The sequence below is a fragment of the Nomascus leucogenys genome, chromosome 12 (genome assembly GCF_006542625.1).
Source record: "Nomascus leucogenys isolate Asia chromosome 12, Asia_NLE_v1, whole genome shotgun sequence".
NCBI classification, from domain to species: domain Eukaryota; kingdom Metazoa; phylum Chordata; class Mammalia; order Primates; family Hylobatidae; genus Nomascus; species Nomascus leucogenys.
The window spans coordinates 13,957,861-13,975,880 of NC_044392.1; the positions used below are offsets into that span (position 1 = coordinate 13,957,861).

Sequence of the window (18,020 nt, forward strand, 5' to 3'; positions counted from 1 at the left end):
CAAACCTAGATAGTATAGCCTACTACATACCTAGGCTATATGGTATAGCCTATTGCTCCTAGGCAACAAACCTGTATAATATGTTATTATATACCATAGGTAATTGTAACACAATGGTAAGTATTTGTGTATTTAAACATATCTAAACATAGAAAAGGTACAGTAAAAATACGGTATTACAATCTTATGGGACCACATATGTGGCCAGTCACTGACCAAAAATCGTTATGTGGCACATGACTATATATACCATGTTCAAGGATCAAAAGATTCAATATTAAGATGTCAAATCTGAGCTGGCTGAGGTGGCTCATGTGTGTAATCCTAGCACCTTGGGAGGCCAAGGTGGGTAGATCACTTGAACCTGGGAGTTCGAGACCAGCCTGGCCCACATGGTGAAACCCTGTCTCTATAAACTACAAAAATTAGCCAGGTGTGGTGGCACACACCTGTAATCCCAGCTACTCAGGAGGCTGAGGCACGAGAATCAGTTGAACCTGGGAGGTGGAGGCTGCAGTGAGGTGGTGCAGTGAGGAGGTGCAGTGGAGGTGGAGATTGCACCACTGCACTCAGCCTGGGTGAGAGAGCAAGACTCTGTCTCAAAAAGAATACAAAACAAAGACAAAACCATAAAAGAACATCTACACAAAGGTCAGACGGGCAGAGATTTCTTAGGCCGGACACAAAAAGCAATAACCATAAAAGAAAAAATCAGTAATTTGGATTTCATCATCATTAAAAACTTTTCTTCAAGAGACACCATTAAATAAAAAGACAAGCCACAGACTGGCGGAAAATATTCACAACACATATCTCACAAAAGACTTGCATCTAGACTATATTAAGAATTCCTATAATCAATAATGGAAACGCAAACAACTCAAAAAATAGACAAATGCTTTGAACAGACACTTCATGAACATATATAAATGGCCAATAAACACATGAAAAGGTGTTGAGCATCATTACCATCAGGGAAATGTAAATTAAAACCACAATGAGATACCACTACATACATACCTACTAGAATGGTTAAAATTAAAAAGACTGACAACACCAAGTGTTGATGAAGACGTGAAGCAAATGCAACTCTTACAAACTGTTGATGAAAGTATAAAATGGTACAATCACTTTAGAAAACTGCTAGTTTCCAATAAAGTAAACCCTACAGCCTATAGAATATTTTCACAAAAAGACCTACAGAACAATGCTCATAATAGCTTTATGCATGATAGCCAAAAATTAGAAACAATCCAAATAACTGTCAATAGGAGGATAGATAAATAAATAGTAGTATATTCATTCAATGGAATACTACTCAGCATAAAAAGGAACAGATTAGTTATACTTTCAATAACATGAATGAATCTGAAAAATATGTTGAACAAAAGAAGTCAGAACAAAATTGTATGATTCCATTTATATGAAGTTTATAAACAAATAAAATTAATATATAGTGATAGAAACAGAAGAGTGGTTGACTCTGAAGATCGGAGACTTACTAGAAAGAAGCACAAAGGAACTTTCAGGGGTGATGGAATTGTTCTAGATTTGGATAATGGTAATCTAGGTGTATATTTAGTATCTGTGCATTTTACTGTGTATAAATTATTCCTCAATAAAAGGGGTGGGAAAGCCATTTACATATTTGCATTAATTTTTTGTTTTATAGTACAAAAGTCAGTTGAAAATAACACATCCGTTTAATCACCAGAAATAACAGAAGAAAGTTTGTCTCCCATTTCAAGTAATATGGCAACATCACAACAATTGAATTTTTTCCAAAGAAAAACAATTTTAGAACAATCTACAGTGGATCTTTCTCAGCTCATGGGCCACAAACCACTGGGGAGACTATGTTCTCATTATCTATGTGCTCCTTAGTTTCTTAACCAAAGGTAACTAAAAGTTCAAATATTACATGGGAGGTCTATGAATTTTTGAATGTTCCTTTGTGCTTCTTTCTAGTCAATCCTCACCTGCAGAGTCAACTGCTCCTCTGATTTATACATTAACATTGCTTGTTCATGAACTTCATATGAATGGAATCTTTTGAAGTACATTTAGAGTATATCTTTTTTTTTTTTTTTTGAGATGGGGTCTCACTCTGTTGCCCAGGCTGGAGTGCAGTGGCACGATCTCGGCTCATTGCAACCTCCACCTCCTGGGTTCAAGCAATTCTCCTGCCTCAGCCTCCCCAGTAGCTAGGATTACAGATGTGCACCACCATGCCCAGCTAATTTTTGTCTTTTTAGTAGAGACAGGGTCTTACCACATTGGCCAGGCTGGTCTCAAACTCCTGACCTCAAGTGATCCACCTGGCTTGGCCTCCCAAAGGGATTACAGGCATGAGCCACTGTGCCTGGCCTAGAGTATGTCTTTTTTTTTTTTTTTAATAAAAATGTACTATTACTCAAAAACATTGGAAACCAGTGACTACGACAAATCAATGTCTAAATCTTTACTAGTAACCAAATCAAAGAGCAACTGAAGAGTACATGGGTAACAATGTGATGTAAAAATATATTAGAAATAAAGTTTTGTAAACTATAATGCACTGGGGGCCAGGCATGATGGCTCACGCCTGTAATCCCAGCACTTTGGAAGGCTGAGGTGGGTGGATCACCTGAGGTCAGGAGTTCGAGACTAGCCTGGCCAACATCCTATCTATACTAAAAATACAAAATTAGCCAGGTATGGTGGCGTGTGCCTGTAATCCCAGCTACTTGGGAGGCTGAGGCAGGAGAATTGCTTGAACCCGGGAGGTGGAGGTTGCAGTGAACTGAGATCACACTACTGCACTCCAGCCTAGGTGACAGAGCGAGGCTCCGTCTCAAAAAAATAAAAATAAAATAAAAAAAAAACTATAATGCACTGGGAAAACATAAGATATTATCTATCTTCGGCCAGGCGTGGTGGCTCACGCTTGTAATCCTAGCACTTTGGGAGGCCAAGGCGGGCGGATCACGAGGTCAGGAGATCGAGACCACAGTGAAACCCCGTCTCTACTAAAAATACAAAAAAAAAATTAGCCGGGCGTGATGGCGGGCGCCTGTAGTCCCAGCTACTCGGAGAGGCTGAGGCAGGAGAATGGCGTGAACCCAGGAGGCGGAGCTTGCAGTGAGCCGAGACTGCACCACTGCACTCCAGCCTGGGCAACAGAGCAAGACTCTGTCTCAAAAAAAAAGAAGATATTATCTATCTTCAATAAACAAGAAGAGTCAAAAAATTGCTTTTCACCTTAAGTTTTGGATATATGTAGCGCAAAGAATCTGCAGTTCCCATGTCAGCATCATCAGGAATACACACAATATCTGGCTTCATTTTCATCTTGAACTCTGCACATAGAGCCTTTTGAACATCCCTGGTTGTAACCACAATGACTTCTATAGGACAAAAGAAAAAAAAGAAAGAAAAACAAAAACTTATTCATGTAGACAGTGGTTTCACTCTTTCAATTAGATTTGGTCTATTTCTAGGTGTAATAACAATTGCTAATATTATTGCACCTTTTCAATGTGTTTTACCTTCATTCCCCCAATTAATTCTTTTTTTTTTCACAGACAGGGTCTCCCTCTGCCACTCAGGCTGGAGTGCAGTGGCACTATCGCAGTTCACTGCAGCCTCAACCTCCCAAGATCAGGCAATCCTCCCACCTCAGCTTCCCAAGTAGCTGAGACTACAGGCATGTGCCGCCATGCTTGGCTAATTTTTGTATTTTCTGTAGAGATGAGGTTTCACTCTGTTGCCCAGGCTGGTCTCCAACTCCTGGGCTCAAAGGATCCGCCAGCCTTGACCTCCCAAAGTGTTGTGATTATAGATGTGAACCATTGCATCTGGCCTCCCCCAGTTAATTCTTACAACAATCTCATCTTACAAATGAGGAATCTTGGATTAAAAGACATGCTGGCTGGGCGCAGTGGCTCACGCCTGTAAATCCCAGCACTTTGGGAGGCCGAGGCAGGCGGATCACTTGAGCCCTGGAGTTCAAGACCAGCCTGGGCAACATGGCAAAACCTTGTCTCTATAAAAAAAACTCCCAAAAACTGGAGGTTTAGGTGGGAGGATTGCTTGAGTCTGGGAGGTGGAGGCTGCAGTGGGCCAAGATCACCCCACTGCACTCCAGCCTGAGTAACAGAGTGAGTCTGTCTCAAAAAAAAAAATAAATAAAAATAAAAAACCTCAGGTCTATATGAATGGTGCCCACACTTTAATATATTATATGCCACTTTTCCTTGATATGAAGAATTCAGAAGAACATTCATCAAAAATACAAATGGGAAGAAATACAAAAAACACTCTAGGAAGCCAAGGCGGGCAGATAACTTCAGCCCAGGAACTCAAGACCAGCCTGGGTAACGTGGCAAAACCTTGTCTCTGCCAAAAGAAAGAAAGAAAGAAAAATTATCCAGGTGTGGTGGCGTGCATGTAGTCACAGCTACTTGGGAGGCTAAGATGGGAGGATTGTTTGAGCCCAGGAGGCAGAGGTTGCAATGAGCTGAAATCATGCCACTGTACTCCAGCCTTGGACGACAGAGCAAGACTCTGTCTCAAAAAAACAAAAAAACCAAAGGGGGCCATGCGTAGTGGCTCACACCTGTAATTCCAACACTTTGGAAGGCCAAGACAGGCAGATCACTTGAGGTCAGAAGTTCAAGACCAGCCTGGACAACATGGCGAAACCCTATCTCTATTAAACCCACAAAAAAATTAGCCAGGAGTGGTGGCACACGCCTGTAGTCCCAGGTACTCGGAAGACTGAAGCAGGAGAATTGCTTAAACCTGGGAGGTGGAGGTTGCAGTGAGCTGAGATCACACCACTGCACTCCAGCCTGGGCGACAGTGAGACTCCAACATTTTAAATCTTCATTCAATACAAAGAGAGAGCTATTAAGCTACCACCCCTTCCTATAAGAGGCAACTCTAATAATGGAATGAACACTGGATCACAAGACTGGGCCTCAGGCTTTGGCACCCTGATTTATTATATCTAAATATAGGACACCTCAAACTCAATGTGACCAAAGCTGAACTCATTATTTTAATGAAAATAAAATTCATTAAAACCTTTTCCTGGCCAGGCCCAGTGGCTCATGCCTGTAATCCCAGCACTTTGGGAGGCCAAGGTGGGCAGATCACGAGGTCCTGAGATCGAGACCATTCTAGCTAACATGGTGAAACCCTGTCTCTACTAAAAATACAAATGAGGAATCTTGGATTAAAAGACTTAGCCAGGCATGGTGGCACACGCCTGTAGTCCCAGCTACACAGGAAGCTGACGCAGGAGAATCACTTGAACCCGGGAGAGGTTGAACCCTGGTGGAGGTTGTAGTGAGCCGAGATTGTGCCACTGCACTCCAGCCTGGGTGACAGAGTGAGACCCTGTCTCAAAAAAAAAAACAAAAAAAACTGTTCCTTGTCTCCTATTCCTTTTCCTACTTAATGGCATAACTATCTACCTAGTTACCTAAGCAAAAAGTAGAGAGGATCACTAGACTTTAAAGTTCGGGAAGTCAGGGCCTGAGCTATCTTTTCAACTCTGTACCTCCATGCTTAATATATAACCTGGTACTTACATCAAAACAAAATTTAAAACATATATATTATGTATCAGATAATACAAATATTACCTGGTACATAATAGATTCTCAGTAAGTACTGACTATGAGGCATTTAAGAGTCTCAATCTGCTCTTTCTGATATCCTTACAGAGTTCGTCTTGGATCACTGTGGACATCAGCTCCATAACAACACTTAGTGCTATCCTCTCAACCTTTTTCACACAGCAATAGAGTACTCCTACATTCCTTAAAGAAGCCAGTCTTCAGCCAACAAGTTCTAGTCACCCTCTCTCATTCTCATAACGCTGACAAATCATGGCGATCAAATCTCCTAAAAGTTTTATGAGTTCACAGCTCACTTTGTCATAGCTCACCTTCAAATCCAACACGCTCAAGCAGGTTCAATGGGTACCAAATTAAAGGTTTGTTCCCAACTGGAAGCAGAGGTTTGGGAATGCTGGAAGTAAGGTCTGTCATCCGAGATCCTCCACCTACTGCCATCACTACTGCTTGAAATTCCATTTTTACAAACTGCAAGTACAGAAGAAACAATTAACAGACAAAAACCAATGTAACAAAAATCAAAGCACACACAGTACTAGCCTATTTTTATTTAGGTTACTGATACCCACTATGTCAAATGCATAATTCCCAACTCTAGCAATCAGAGTAAGAAAAGCTTAGCTGCAGATAAACATTATGTCTACCAATATGTATTCTCAGTTCTATCCTTGGTAAAAGTGGGAGGATAGGAATGAAGGGGCCTTGCCCTTGAGTTATTCACAATTAAGTGGAGAAGACAAAGTCAGTAAATCACAATATATGTCATTAGTGCCACAGCAGAAAAATATCCAAGATGCAGTGGGCATACAATAAAAGGAACACCTAGTTTTCATTGAAAACACAGAGAAGTTTTTATAGGAAGTGATGCTTGAATTGACTCTGAAGAAGTAAGAGTTTACCAAGTGGACTTCTGATGTGTGAATTTTTATTCTTTGAAAATATTAGGCTGGGTGAGGTGGCTGAGGTGGCTCACATCTATAATCCCAGCACTTTGGGAGGCTGAGGTGTGTGGATCACATGAGCTCAGGAGTTCGAGACCAGCCTAGGCAACATGGCGAGACCCCATCTCTACCAAAAATACAAAAAATTAGCCAGGCGTGGTGGCTTCTGCCTATGGTTCCAGTTACTTGGGAAGCTGAAGTGGGAGGAACATTTGAGCCTGGGAGGCAGGTGTTGCAGTGAGCCGAGATTGGACCACTGCACTCCAACCTGTGTGACAGAGTGAGATCCTGTCTCAAAAAAAAAAAAAAAAAGAGAGAAAAAAGAAAATATTAAAAGATATCTGACTAGAATTAACAGCAGAAACACAAGCATGTTAGGCTTCTGAAAAGTATGAAATGACTTAAGACTCCTCCAATAATTCAGCCTTCGGCTCATCTTATTCCTCCAATTTTTAAAGATATCACTATAAACACAAACTTAGGCTTGTATCTGAACCTAGATTTACAGAACACAATTATAAAAACAAACCAAACTGTTAATTCCTTTTTTCAAACTCAAAGTAATAAACCTATTCGACTCTGAAAAGAATCTCTTTACAGAAACTACCACAGAACACAGGCACAGTAGGTCACAAATCTTTATTTATATATTTATTTTTGGAGATGGAGTTTCACTCTTGTTGCCAGGCTGGAGTGCAATGGCGTGATCTCGGCTCACTGCAGCCTCCACCTCCCAAGTTCAAGCGATTCTCCTGCCTCAGCCTCCCGAGTAGCTGGGATCACGGGCATGGGCCATCATGCCCGGCTAATTTTGTATTTTTAGTAGAGATGGGGTTTCACCATGTTGGCCAGGCTGGTCCCAAACTCCTGACCTCAGGTGATCCACCTGAGTCGGCCTCCCAAAGTGCTGGGATTACAGGTGTGAGCCACAGCACCAATCCTATTTATTTATTATTTATTTAGAGACAGAGTCTTGCTCCATTGCCCAGTCTGGAAGTGCAGTAGTAAGATCATGGCTCACTGCAGCCTCAACCTCCTGCACTAAAGCAATCCTCCTGCCCCAGCCTCTGGAGTAGCTGGGACTACAGGTGGGTGCCACCATGCCTGGCATTTTTTTTTTTTTTTTTTTTTGAGACAGAGTTTCTCTCTTGTTGCCAGGCTGGAGTGCAGTGGCGCGATCTCAGCTCACTACAACCTCCGCCTCCCGGGTTCAAGCGATTCTCCTGCCTCAGCCTCCCAAGTAGCTGGGATTATAGACATGCACCACCACGCCCAGCTAATTTTGTATTTTTAGTAGACACAGGGCTTCTCCATGTTGGTCAGGCTGGTCTCGAACTCCCAACCTCAGGTGATCTGCCCACCTCAGCCTCCCAAAGTGCTGGGATTACAGGTATGAGCCATTGCACCTGGCCACCTGTATAATTCTTTTAATTAAATTTTTATAGAAATGGGATTTCACTATGCTGCCCAGGCTGGTCTCAAACTCCTGGCCTCAAGCCTCCTGCCTGGGCCTCCCAAAGTGCTGAGATTAGAGGCATGAGCCACTGCACTTGACCGATCTTTATTGATTTAAACTGAAAGTACTTTCTCTGACTTACAACAATGATGTAATTTTAAAAACAAATGTGTTAAAATGTAACATTCAGAAGAAACAATCTATCCAACATCAAATTGCCAAATAATGTTGCAACTTTACTATAATTATTATTACTCCTGGGCCCAGCACATCAACATCTAAAGTGCAGCACTTAACACCAACTATACCCAAGGCACAAAGTGAAGGCTCTTGCATAACATTCACAATGTAAAGATATGGTCATTTAGATTCTAGCAAGCATTGCCTCAGAGTGTAATTTAATTTCATTTTGGCATTATATAACATCCACCACATCTAATGTTATTATGAAAAGAGCACTGGACCCTTAAGAGTCAAAAGATGAGCTGGGCGCGGTGGCTCACACCTGTAATCCCAACACTTTGGGAGGCCCAGGCAGGCGGATCACCTGAGGTCAGGAGTTCAAGAGCAGCCTGGCCAACTTGGTGAAACTCTGTCTCTCCTAAAAATTTTTTCGTTTTTTTTTTTTGAAACAGAGTTCTTGTTCCCCAGGTTGAGTGCAATGGCATGATCTCAGCTCACTGCAACCTCTGCCTCCCGAGTTCAAGCGATTCTCCTGCCTCAGCCTCCCAAGTTGCTGGGATTATAGGCATCCACCACCATGCGTGGCTAATTTTTTGGATTTTTAGTAGAGACAGGGTTTCACCATGTTGCCCACACTGGTCTTGAACTCCTAACCTCAGGTGATCCACCTGCCTCGGCCTCCCAAAGTGCTGGGATTTCAGGTGCAAGCCACCGCGCCCGGCCTCTACTAAAAATATTTTTAAAAGTAGTCGGGCATGGTGTCAGGTGCCCGTAATCCCAGCCACTCGAGTGGCTGAGGCAGGAGAATCACTTGAACCTGGGAGGCAGCAGCTGCAGTGAGCTGAGATCACACCACTCGCACTTCAGCCTGGGCAACAGAGCGAGACTCTGTCTCAAAAAAAAATAAAAATAAAAAAGAGTCGGCCGGGCGCGGTGGCTCACGCTTATAATCCCAGCACTTTGGAAGGCCGAGGCGGGCGGATCACGAGGTCAGGAGATCGAGACCACGGTGAAACCCCATCTCTACTAAAAATACAAAAAATTAGCTGGGCATGGTGGCGGGCGCCTGTAGTCCCAGCTACTCGGAGAGGCTGAGGCAGGAGAATGGCGTGAACCCGGGAGGCGGAGCTTGCAGTGAGCCGAGATTGCGCCACTGCACTCCAGCCTGGGCGACAGAGCGAGACACCATCTCAAAAAAAAAAAAAAAAAAAAGAGCCAAAGATGGCCGGGCACAGTGGCTCATGCTTCCAGCACTTTGGGAGGCCAAGATGGGAGAATCGCTTGAGCCCAGGAATTCTAGAACAGCCTGGGCAACACGGTGAGACCCCATCTCTATAAAAAATTAGCCAGGTATGGTGGCGCATGCCTGTAGTCCCAGATACTCGGGAGGCTGAGGTGGGAGAATCACCTGAGCCTGGGAGGTTAAGGCTGCACACCACTGCACTCCAGCCTGGGCAACAGAGTGAGACCCTGTCTCAGAAAAAAAAAAAAAAAAAGAGTCAAAAGATGACTTTGAATCATGATTCTGAAACTCATAGGTGGTGCGATCAGGGGCCTGACATTTAAAACTCTCAGTGTCCTCGGCTTCTAGAAGGAAGCCTGGTGGTTAGGTTCATAGACCGTAGAGCCAGAATGCCTAGGTTTGAATTCTAGCTCTACTATTTATTATTAGCTGTGTGAACTAGGGCAAACTACATAACTTTTCTATGCCTCAGTTTTTGCATTTTATGATGGGGATAATTATAGTTTCACTTCACAGAGTTGTTGTTAAGATTAAATTTGTTATTCTATGTAAAGCAGACAAAATAATGTCCATCCCACGAGAAGCACTATATTTGTATTTGCTTTATTAGACAGAGACTAGATCATGGAAAGCCTTCGTACTAACTGAGCCATGCTGCTGCTTCATAATTCTGGTCTCCACACTGCTACTGTTGCTTCCAAGTCTGCCTTTCTCTTGCGTCTAGTAATCACCTATTAAACTTTGAAGACAGCTCAAGAATCCTCTTGCCTACAAAGCCATTCCTAACCGTTCCCACCCCTCCAGAAGTGACTCCTTTTCCCGAAGTGCTTCCACTCTGCCATGTGCAGATTCTGTTAGCCTTTACAGGGTTTCATTGCACATATGTGTTTAAATGTGTACTTAAGTATAACATTAATGTCTCTTAAATGTCTATATAAGAGTCTAAGAGTGACTTTCTTGTACTGTGTGTGCATCATCACTGTATTCCCAGTCAGATGCCAGAAATCAGAGTGGAATGAGGACCTGTGAACTTCACAACTGTGTAAGAGTCAAACTCAAATATATGCATAAAAGCATTGGAACCCAGGTCACTAGGAACTGAGGTTCCAGCTCTCAAGGAGGCCCTGGGTGAAGAAAGGCAACTTAGGAAGCATGAATAGTTATCATGAACATAACTAATCATGCTACCAGGCAGACTGTCAAATGCTCAGGTCACTGCCAGGACTATGGGTGACGGGAATCATGGCAACGAGTCTCGCTGCCTCCCAAGCTTTGGAGAGGGTGTTCACCGCATCTCAGACTTGCCTGCATCATAGCACTCATGCCTTTTCCAGTTGTAAATAGATAAGAAAACTGTATCAGAATTGGTCTGTCATTCCACGTGTGCTGCCTGAAGGCAGAGACCTCACTGCATTCCTCCTTGTATTTCACTGCCCTGCATCCAAACAACTAAAGGCAGGCTGAATAAATGAATGAAGGGCTGAGGCTGAAAGAGTGCAGGCACAGTGCTAAAGGCGTCTGGTACCGGTGTGGTGCTCGCTCACTCGCTGTGACTTTAAGCAGAACCTCCCCTCCCCGAAACTTCGTTTCTTTTTCTTTTCTTTTTTTTTTTTTTGAAACGGAGAGTCTCACTATGTTGCCCAGGCTGCAGTGCAGTGGCGCGAATTAGGCTCACTGCAACCTCCACCTCCTAGGTTCAAACGATTCTCCTGCCTCAGACTCTTGAGTAGCTGAGATTAGAAACTCAGTTCCTCCATCTGTTGCATAAGGTGGTTGGCTCGGATTCCCCCCCAACCTCCCTTCTACTTCGGACACAGCTACACCGGGTCGAGCAGGGAGTCGAGCTGACAACTTCGGGGCTCAGCACCCTCTCCTACCCCTTCGGGTCCACCTCGGCCCAGTTCGACATGCCCGCCTCCCACAGATGAGTGGCCCCACCGCGCTGCTCACCCGGGTCCGCCAGCTCGTGCGCGGCCTGGCAGGGCAGAAGTCACAGCTATACCTCAGTTCCCCGCACGCCGCAACCGCTCCCAGCGCTCTCCACGCCGCCTCTGACTGACAGCCCAATGGCGCAGGCGCGCGATGGCCGAGAAACTCGATGGAACGCGCAGAGCAGACCCACGGAGAAGGGACGACCGCCGAGCGATGGATGACGGAGGGGAAGCACACTCCGCGGAGAGGGGGGAGGCGGGGCCGGAGGGGGGGCGGGGCCACCGAGGAGCATTCGACACGTGTGTCCCTCTGTCCATTAACACATTACCAACGCCTTTTGAGTATTCCTCCCAGTGCAGGGTGCCAGGAACCCAGACGGAACAACTCAGCCTCTTTCCTCAGGGAGTAAGTCTAAGACCTGACTTCGAGTACATTCAGTGAAAGAAAGCTCATTGGGAGCCGTAGTTTTGGCTAGCTAGTGAAAAAAAATCACCGAATGCCCCTGCAGGGGTTGCCAGGACTTCCTATTTGTAACAGGGCCACTCACGTTAACTTTAGCCATCAAAACTGGGGGCGGCTGGGCATGGTGGCTCATGCCTGTAATCTCCGCAATTTGGGAAGCCGAGGTGGGAGGATTGCTTGAAACCGGAAGTTCGAGACCAGCCTGTGCGAGAGAGACTCCAGTCTCTACAAAAGTAAAAATTAGCTGGGCATGGTAGTGTGTGCCTGTAGTCCCAACTGCTCGGGAGGCTGAAACAGGAGGATCGCTTGAGCCCAGGAGTTCGAGGCTGCAGTGAGCTATGATCGGGCCACTGCACTCCTCCTGCCTAGACGACAGAGTGAGACCCTGTTTTTTTTTTTTTTTTTTTTTTATTTCATGATCATAAAGTTAACTCTGCAATCCAGTTAGGCATGAAAAGGAACAAGGAAAACGTGGAACCCAAAGGGAACTGCAGCAAGAGCACAAAGATAAGATACTGCGAGCAGGCCGGGCGTCGTGGCTCACGTCTGTAATCCTAGCACTTTGGGAGGCTGAGGCAGGCAGATTGCCTGAGCTCAGGAGTTCAAGATCAGCCTGGGCAACATGGTGAAACCCCGTCTCTACTAAAATACAAAAAAAAAAAAAAAAAATTAGCCGGGCATGGCGGCGTGCGCCTGTAGTCCCAGCTACTCGGGAGGCTGAAGAAAGAGAATTGCTTGAACCCGGGAAGTGGAGGTTGCAGTGAGCTGAGATCGTGCCACTGCACTCCAGCCTGGGAGAGGGCGACAGGGCGAGACTCCGTCTCAAAAAAAAAAAAAAAATACTGCAAGCAAATGGGGTGAAGGGGTGCTCTTCTGAGCTACAAAAGGAATGGTCTGGTGGTTAAGATAAAACACAAGCCAAACTTGTTAAGAGTTGTCCACAGTCAGCAATGGTGATCTTCTTGCTGGTCTTGCCATTCCCGGACCCAAAGTGCCCCATGGCCTCCACAATATTCATGCCTTCTTTCACCTTGCCAAAGACCACAGGCTTGCCATCCAGCCACTCAGTCTTGGCAGTGCAGATGAAAAACTGGGAACAATTTGTGTTGGGTCCAGCATTTGCCATGGACAAGATGCCAGGATGTGTATGCTTTAGGAAGAAGCTCTCATCATCAAATTTCTCCCCGTAGGTAGACTTGCCACCAGTGCCGTTATGGCATGTGAAGTCACCACCCTGACACATAAACCCTGGAATAATTCTGTGAAAGCAGGAACCTTTATAACCAAATCTTTTCTCTACATTGCTCAGAGCACGAAAGTTTTCTGCTGTCTTTGGAACCTTGTCTGCAAACAGCTCGAAGGAGACGCGGCCCAAGGGCTTGCCCTCCACAGCGATGTCGAACACGGTGGGGTTAACCATGGCTGATAGTACAGAGCTCCTGGCGCCGGTGGCTGCATTTGCAAAGCCGAGACCCTGCTTTTAACAAAACAATAATAGGCCAGGTGTGGTGGCTCACGCTTGTAATCCCAGCAGTTTAGGAAGCAAGGCGGATGGATCCCTTGGGCCCAGGAGTTTGAGACTAGCCTGGGCAACATAGTGAAACACCCTCTCTACTAAAAATACAAAAATTAGTCAGGTGTGGTGGTGCGCTGTACGGTTCCAGCTACTTGGAAGGCTGAGGCAGGAGGATCGCTGGAGCCCAAGAGGCAGAGGTGGCAGTGAGCCAATATGGTATCACTGCACTTCAGCCTGGGTAACAAAGAGACAGGATCTCTAAGTAAATAAAACAAATATTAAAAAATGACCAATAGATAATAAAATAATTGTTGTTCTAAGCTCTACGGTTTGGAGTTGTTTATCAAGTTGCACTAGATAACAGGACCAATGGCCATTCTCTTTTTCCCATGCATTCCTGCAATTTCCTAATCTTTTGAAAGCTTCCTTTTTTTTCGATTAATTAATTTTTTTTTTTTTTTTTGAGACAGTCTCACTCTGTTACCAGGCTGGAGTTCAGTGGCACAATCTCGGCTTACTGCAACCTCTGCCTCCCGGGTTCAAGTGATTCCTGCCTCAGCCTCCCGAGTAGCTGGGACTATAGGCGTGCGCCACCACGCCTGGCTAATTTTTGTATTTTTAGTAGAGAAGGGGTTTCATCAGATAGGCCAGGATGGTCTTGAACTCCTGACCTCGTGATCCGCCCGCCTCGACCTCCCAAAGTGCTGGGATTACAGCCATGAGCCACCGTGCCCGGCCTGATTCATCTCTTAAATCTCGAGTTGCTTTAGCTTCCTGCCAGTTAAAAGGTAGAGTATGATTTCTGTAATAAAAATAAAGGAGCTTGACTTCATTCAACACTATTTATTCATTTATTTTTAGAAATGAGGTCAGCTTATGCTGCCCAGGCTGGACTCAAACTCCTGGGCACAACGATCGTCTTGCCTCAGCTTCCCAAGTAGCTAGGACTACAGGTATGTGCCATGGAGGACTGGCTTCAACAATATCTATTGAGTGCCTAATATGTGCCAAGCAGTGTCTTAGATGCTTGGTGTTGCAGATACAGCAGTCAATGATTAGGACTTGTCATTTTTTCCAGAAGGAGGTCTGCTTAGACCCTGAAAAAAAAAAAAGGTTGGGGGGGACTCATATCCTAAAACCAGCCTATCTTTGCCTTGCCGTGAACTGATTGATCTGGCCACAGGAGGCCTGAAGTCTGACTACCCCTCTATGGAAACATAGAGATATTCTCTCTTTGGTATTACCTCAACCAAGACTTGGAAATTACAGCATGGTTGTAAGGTAAGAACTAATTATAAGTAAGAACAGCAGTCAGCCCCATATCTGCCATCCATTTCAAATCCTTATGTTTAAACTAGCAAATGTTTTTCAGTGAACTAGAGGGCTTTCTCTTCTATTGTGGAAAGTAGTTGAGAGATTGCTTCAGTTTAAACTCACTTTAAATTATTCCCTGAGGGCAACAATTCTCAAACTTTTTCATCTCTAGACTCTTTATACTTAAAAATTACTGAGGACCCCAGAAAGCTTTTGTTTATGTGGATTATATTTATCAATATTTACCATATCGAAAAAGAATTTATTTTTTTGAGACTGAGTTTTACTCTTGTTGCCCAGGCTGGAGTACAATGGCACGATCTCAGTTCACTGCAACCTCTGCCCCCCAGGTTCAAGCAATTCTCCTGCCTCAGCTTCCCGAGTAGCTGGAATTTACAGGCATGCACCACCACACCCAGCTGATTTTGTATTTGTAGTAGAGATGGGGTTTCTCCGTGTTGGTCAGGCTAGTCTCAAACTCCTGACCTCAGGTGATTCACCCGCCTTGACCTCCCAAAGTGCTGGGATTACAGGCATGAGCCATTGTGCCCAGCCAACTACGTTTTCAAAACAAAAAGTTTAGTGAGATGAATGCCATTGTTTCACCTTTTTGAATAGTCTCTTTAGTGTCTGGCTTAATAGAAAACAGCTTGATTTTTCCATTATTGTGATATATTATTTTGGTTTAATTATATCGTAAAAATGTGACTTCACATAGATACATAGTTGGTAAGAGATAGAGCTTTTAATAGCCTTTTCATATAATTGTAGGTATTCTTTGACACTATACCAAAATTCAATAAGTGGTAGTTTGTTAAAGGTTTGTTGCAATGTAGAATCGGAAATTATATCAATGAACATTTTGTACCTTGTTACAATACTTGCACTTTGAATGGACATTTTACCTATGCATGACCTTGCATCTTGGTATACTAATAATATGTAAAATATTGGTTCACAGAGTTCTGCAGATCTTCCTAACATTGACTCATTATACAATATTTTAAAATCACATTTGTTAATATCACTAACAATCTCATCAGAAAAATTCTTAAATATTAGAAAGCTGGGAAGCTGATGATGACAGATACAAGTTTTATAAAATTCTGATTTTTGGCTGGGCACAGTGACTCACGCCTGTAATCCAAGCATTTTGGGAGGCCAAGGCGGGCAGATCATGAGGTCAGGAGATCGAGACCATCCTGGCTAACACGGTGAAACCCTGTCTCTACTAAAAATACAAAAAAATTAGCCAGGCAGGCGCCTGTAGTCCCAGCTACTCAGGAGGCTGAGGCAGGAGAATGGCGTGAACCCGGGAAGCAGAGCTTGCAGTGAGCCGAGATGGCGCCACTGCACTCCAGCCTGGGCTACAGAGCAAGACTCCATCTCAAAAAAAAAAAAAGAAAAAAAACCCCAAAATTTTAATTTTCTTTTCAAAGCTCAAATATTATCATTGGCAGCCAATACTATTAGTGGTTTCCCTTGAAGTAACTGGCTCACTTTGTTTATACATTGGCAGGCATAGTTGGTCAGTTGTTCTTTTTTTTTTTAATGAAAAACCATAATATGCCCTTCATTTGCTTTTAGCTATTTCATAAACATCACAGATAAACTGGACACAATTTGCGATGCAACTTAGAAAAATTTCTTTTTCCATAACATAAACATGTCAATCTTTCCCTTTAGCGCCTTCTTCCACTCCCCCTCGACTGTGCTGAAGAGATACTGAGTTCTTCCAGATTTTTGCTTAGCTGGGTGGTTTCCGAACTCAATGGACTCTCTAGGTAGGTAATTCCTGCACAGGGCTTTCCTGTCACTGGATTTATGATTTTTCCAACTTTGAAAACAATCTCGGCCAGTTCATGTTTCACATGCTTTGTTTGTGGAACAGGTAAAGCTCTGAGAAGCACAACATCCCCAACCGTGCACTGCTGAAGAGCGTCGTGAGCAAAGTAGGTTTTCCGCTTATTGTAATACTTTAATAAATAGGGATCCAGAACAAGCCTGGTCACTCTCACTTTAGCAGTCTTTTGCATTTTTGTCCCAATCACCTTCCCCACGATCCATTTGGCATGGATGGATGAATGAACTACGGACATTATGTGGCTTTGGTCACCTCCGCCATGACTGTGCAGCCACCTCCAGTTCTTTCCAATCAATATAGTGCTCCATGAAAAAGCAGTAGTTCAACTCACAGCTCAAACTATCACAAAACTGTTTCTCTTGGAGACAACCATCATACTTCTTTTGTATGCACAGAAGGGTTAAATGTGTACTTCCCATCTCATCATACAGAATATTAAAAAGACACGTACTCAGTAAACTAGGATATTTGGTAGCAAAAACAAAAACAAAACAAAACAAAAAAAGGGCCGGGCACAGTAGCTCACGCCTGTAATCCCAGCACTTTGGGAGGCCGAGGCAGGTGGATCACGAGGTCAGGAGTTCAAGACCAGTCTGGCCAACATAGTGAAACTGATTACAGGTGTGAGCCACCGTGCCCGGCCTCTTTTTGTTTTTGAGACAGAGTCTCACTCTGTCACCCAGGTTGGAGTACAGTGGCATGATCTCAGCTCACTGCACCCTCCACCTCCCGGGTTGAGGCAATTCTCCTGCCTCAGCCTCCCAAGTAGCTGGGATTACAGGTGTGCGCCACCCGGCTAATTTTTGTATTTTTAGTGGAGACGGGGCTTCACCACGTTGGCCAGGCTGGTGTCAAACTCCTGACCTCAAGTGATCCATTCGTCTCGGCCTCCCAAAGTGCTGGGATTACAGGCGTGAGCCACTGCGCCTGGCCAATTTTTTTTTTTTCTTTAAGACAGGGTCTCGCTCTGTTGACCAGGCTGGAGTGCAGTGGCACGATCTTGGCACCTCTGCCTCCTTGGCTCAAAGGATCCTCCTACCTCAGCCTCCCAAAGTGCTAGGAATACAGGGGTAAGCCACTGCACCTGGCCTTAATGTTTATTCTAATTTTTTAAAAAGTGTATGGGACTAAAAAATAAAATGACTATTGTACAGTTTGGTGCCAATGCTTCGATTCATGCTCAATAAAGCACCAGAAGTTTTACCCACCATTGCTTTGGCACCATCAATGCAAATATCAATATGAGGAAAAAGGTAAATATATTTTAATGTTATTATGAAAATAGTTCTGACCTGACAGATCCCCTGAAAGGGTCTTAGGGATGCCCGGGAACCCATGGAGCACATTTGAAGAGCTGCTGCCTTAGGGATTCCTCCTGGCTCTTACTGCTTCTAGCACTTACATTATGGCACTCACCATGAAGGACTGTCATCCTCTTTTCCGTGTCTTCACTATCGCACTAGGAGCCGCTTGAAGATAAGTGCT

At 44.2% G+C, this 18,020-nt stretch overlaps 1 protein-coding gene and 2 pseudogenes across 2 annotated transcripts in view; all 3 read right to left on the minus strand.

Moving 5' to 3' along the window:
- EIF2B3 (eukaryotic translation initiation factor 2B subunit gamma) overlaps positions 1-11,621 on the minus strand; it is a 133,573-nt gene extending 121,952 nt beyond the window's left edge. The window contains exons 1-3 of one of the 2 annotated variants that reach the window (XM_030823770.1): positions 11,398-11,621; positions 5,936-6,092; positions 3,241-3,386 (exon numbers count right to left, since the gene is read on the minus strand). In XM_030823770.1, the coding sequence (XP_030679630.1) occupies positions 3,241-3,386; positions 5,936-6,083 (294 nt within the window). In that variant the 5' untranslated portion in view covers positions 6,084-6,092; positions 11,398-11,621. The remainder of the gene's footprint in view (positions 1-3,240; positions 3,387-5,935; positions 6,093-11,397) is intronic. The other variant, XM_030823771.1, reaches the window with a different exon arrangement.
- A 1,121-nt stretch (positions 11,622-12,742) lies between these two features.
- On the minus strand, positions 12,743-13,267 carry LOC100591388 (annotated as a pseudogene).
- Positions 13,268-16,353: 3,086 nt separating this feature from the next.
- On the minus strand, positions 16,354-16,788 carry LOC105740623 (annotated as a pseudogene).
- Between the last annotated feature and the right edge of the window lie 1,232 nt (positions 16,789-18,020).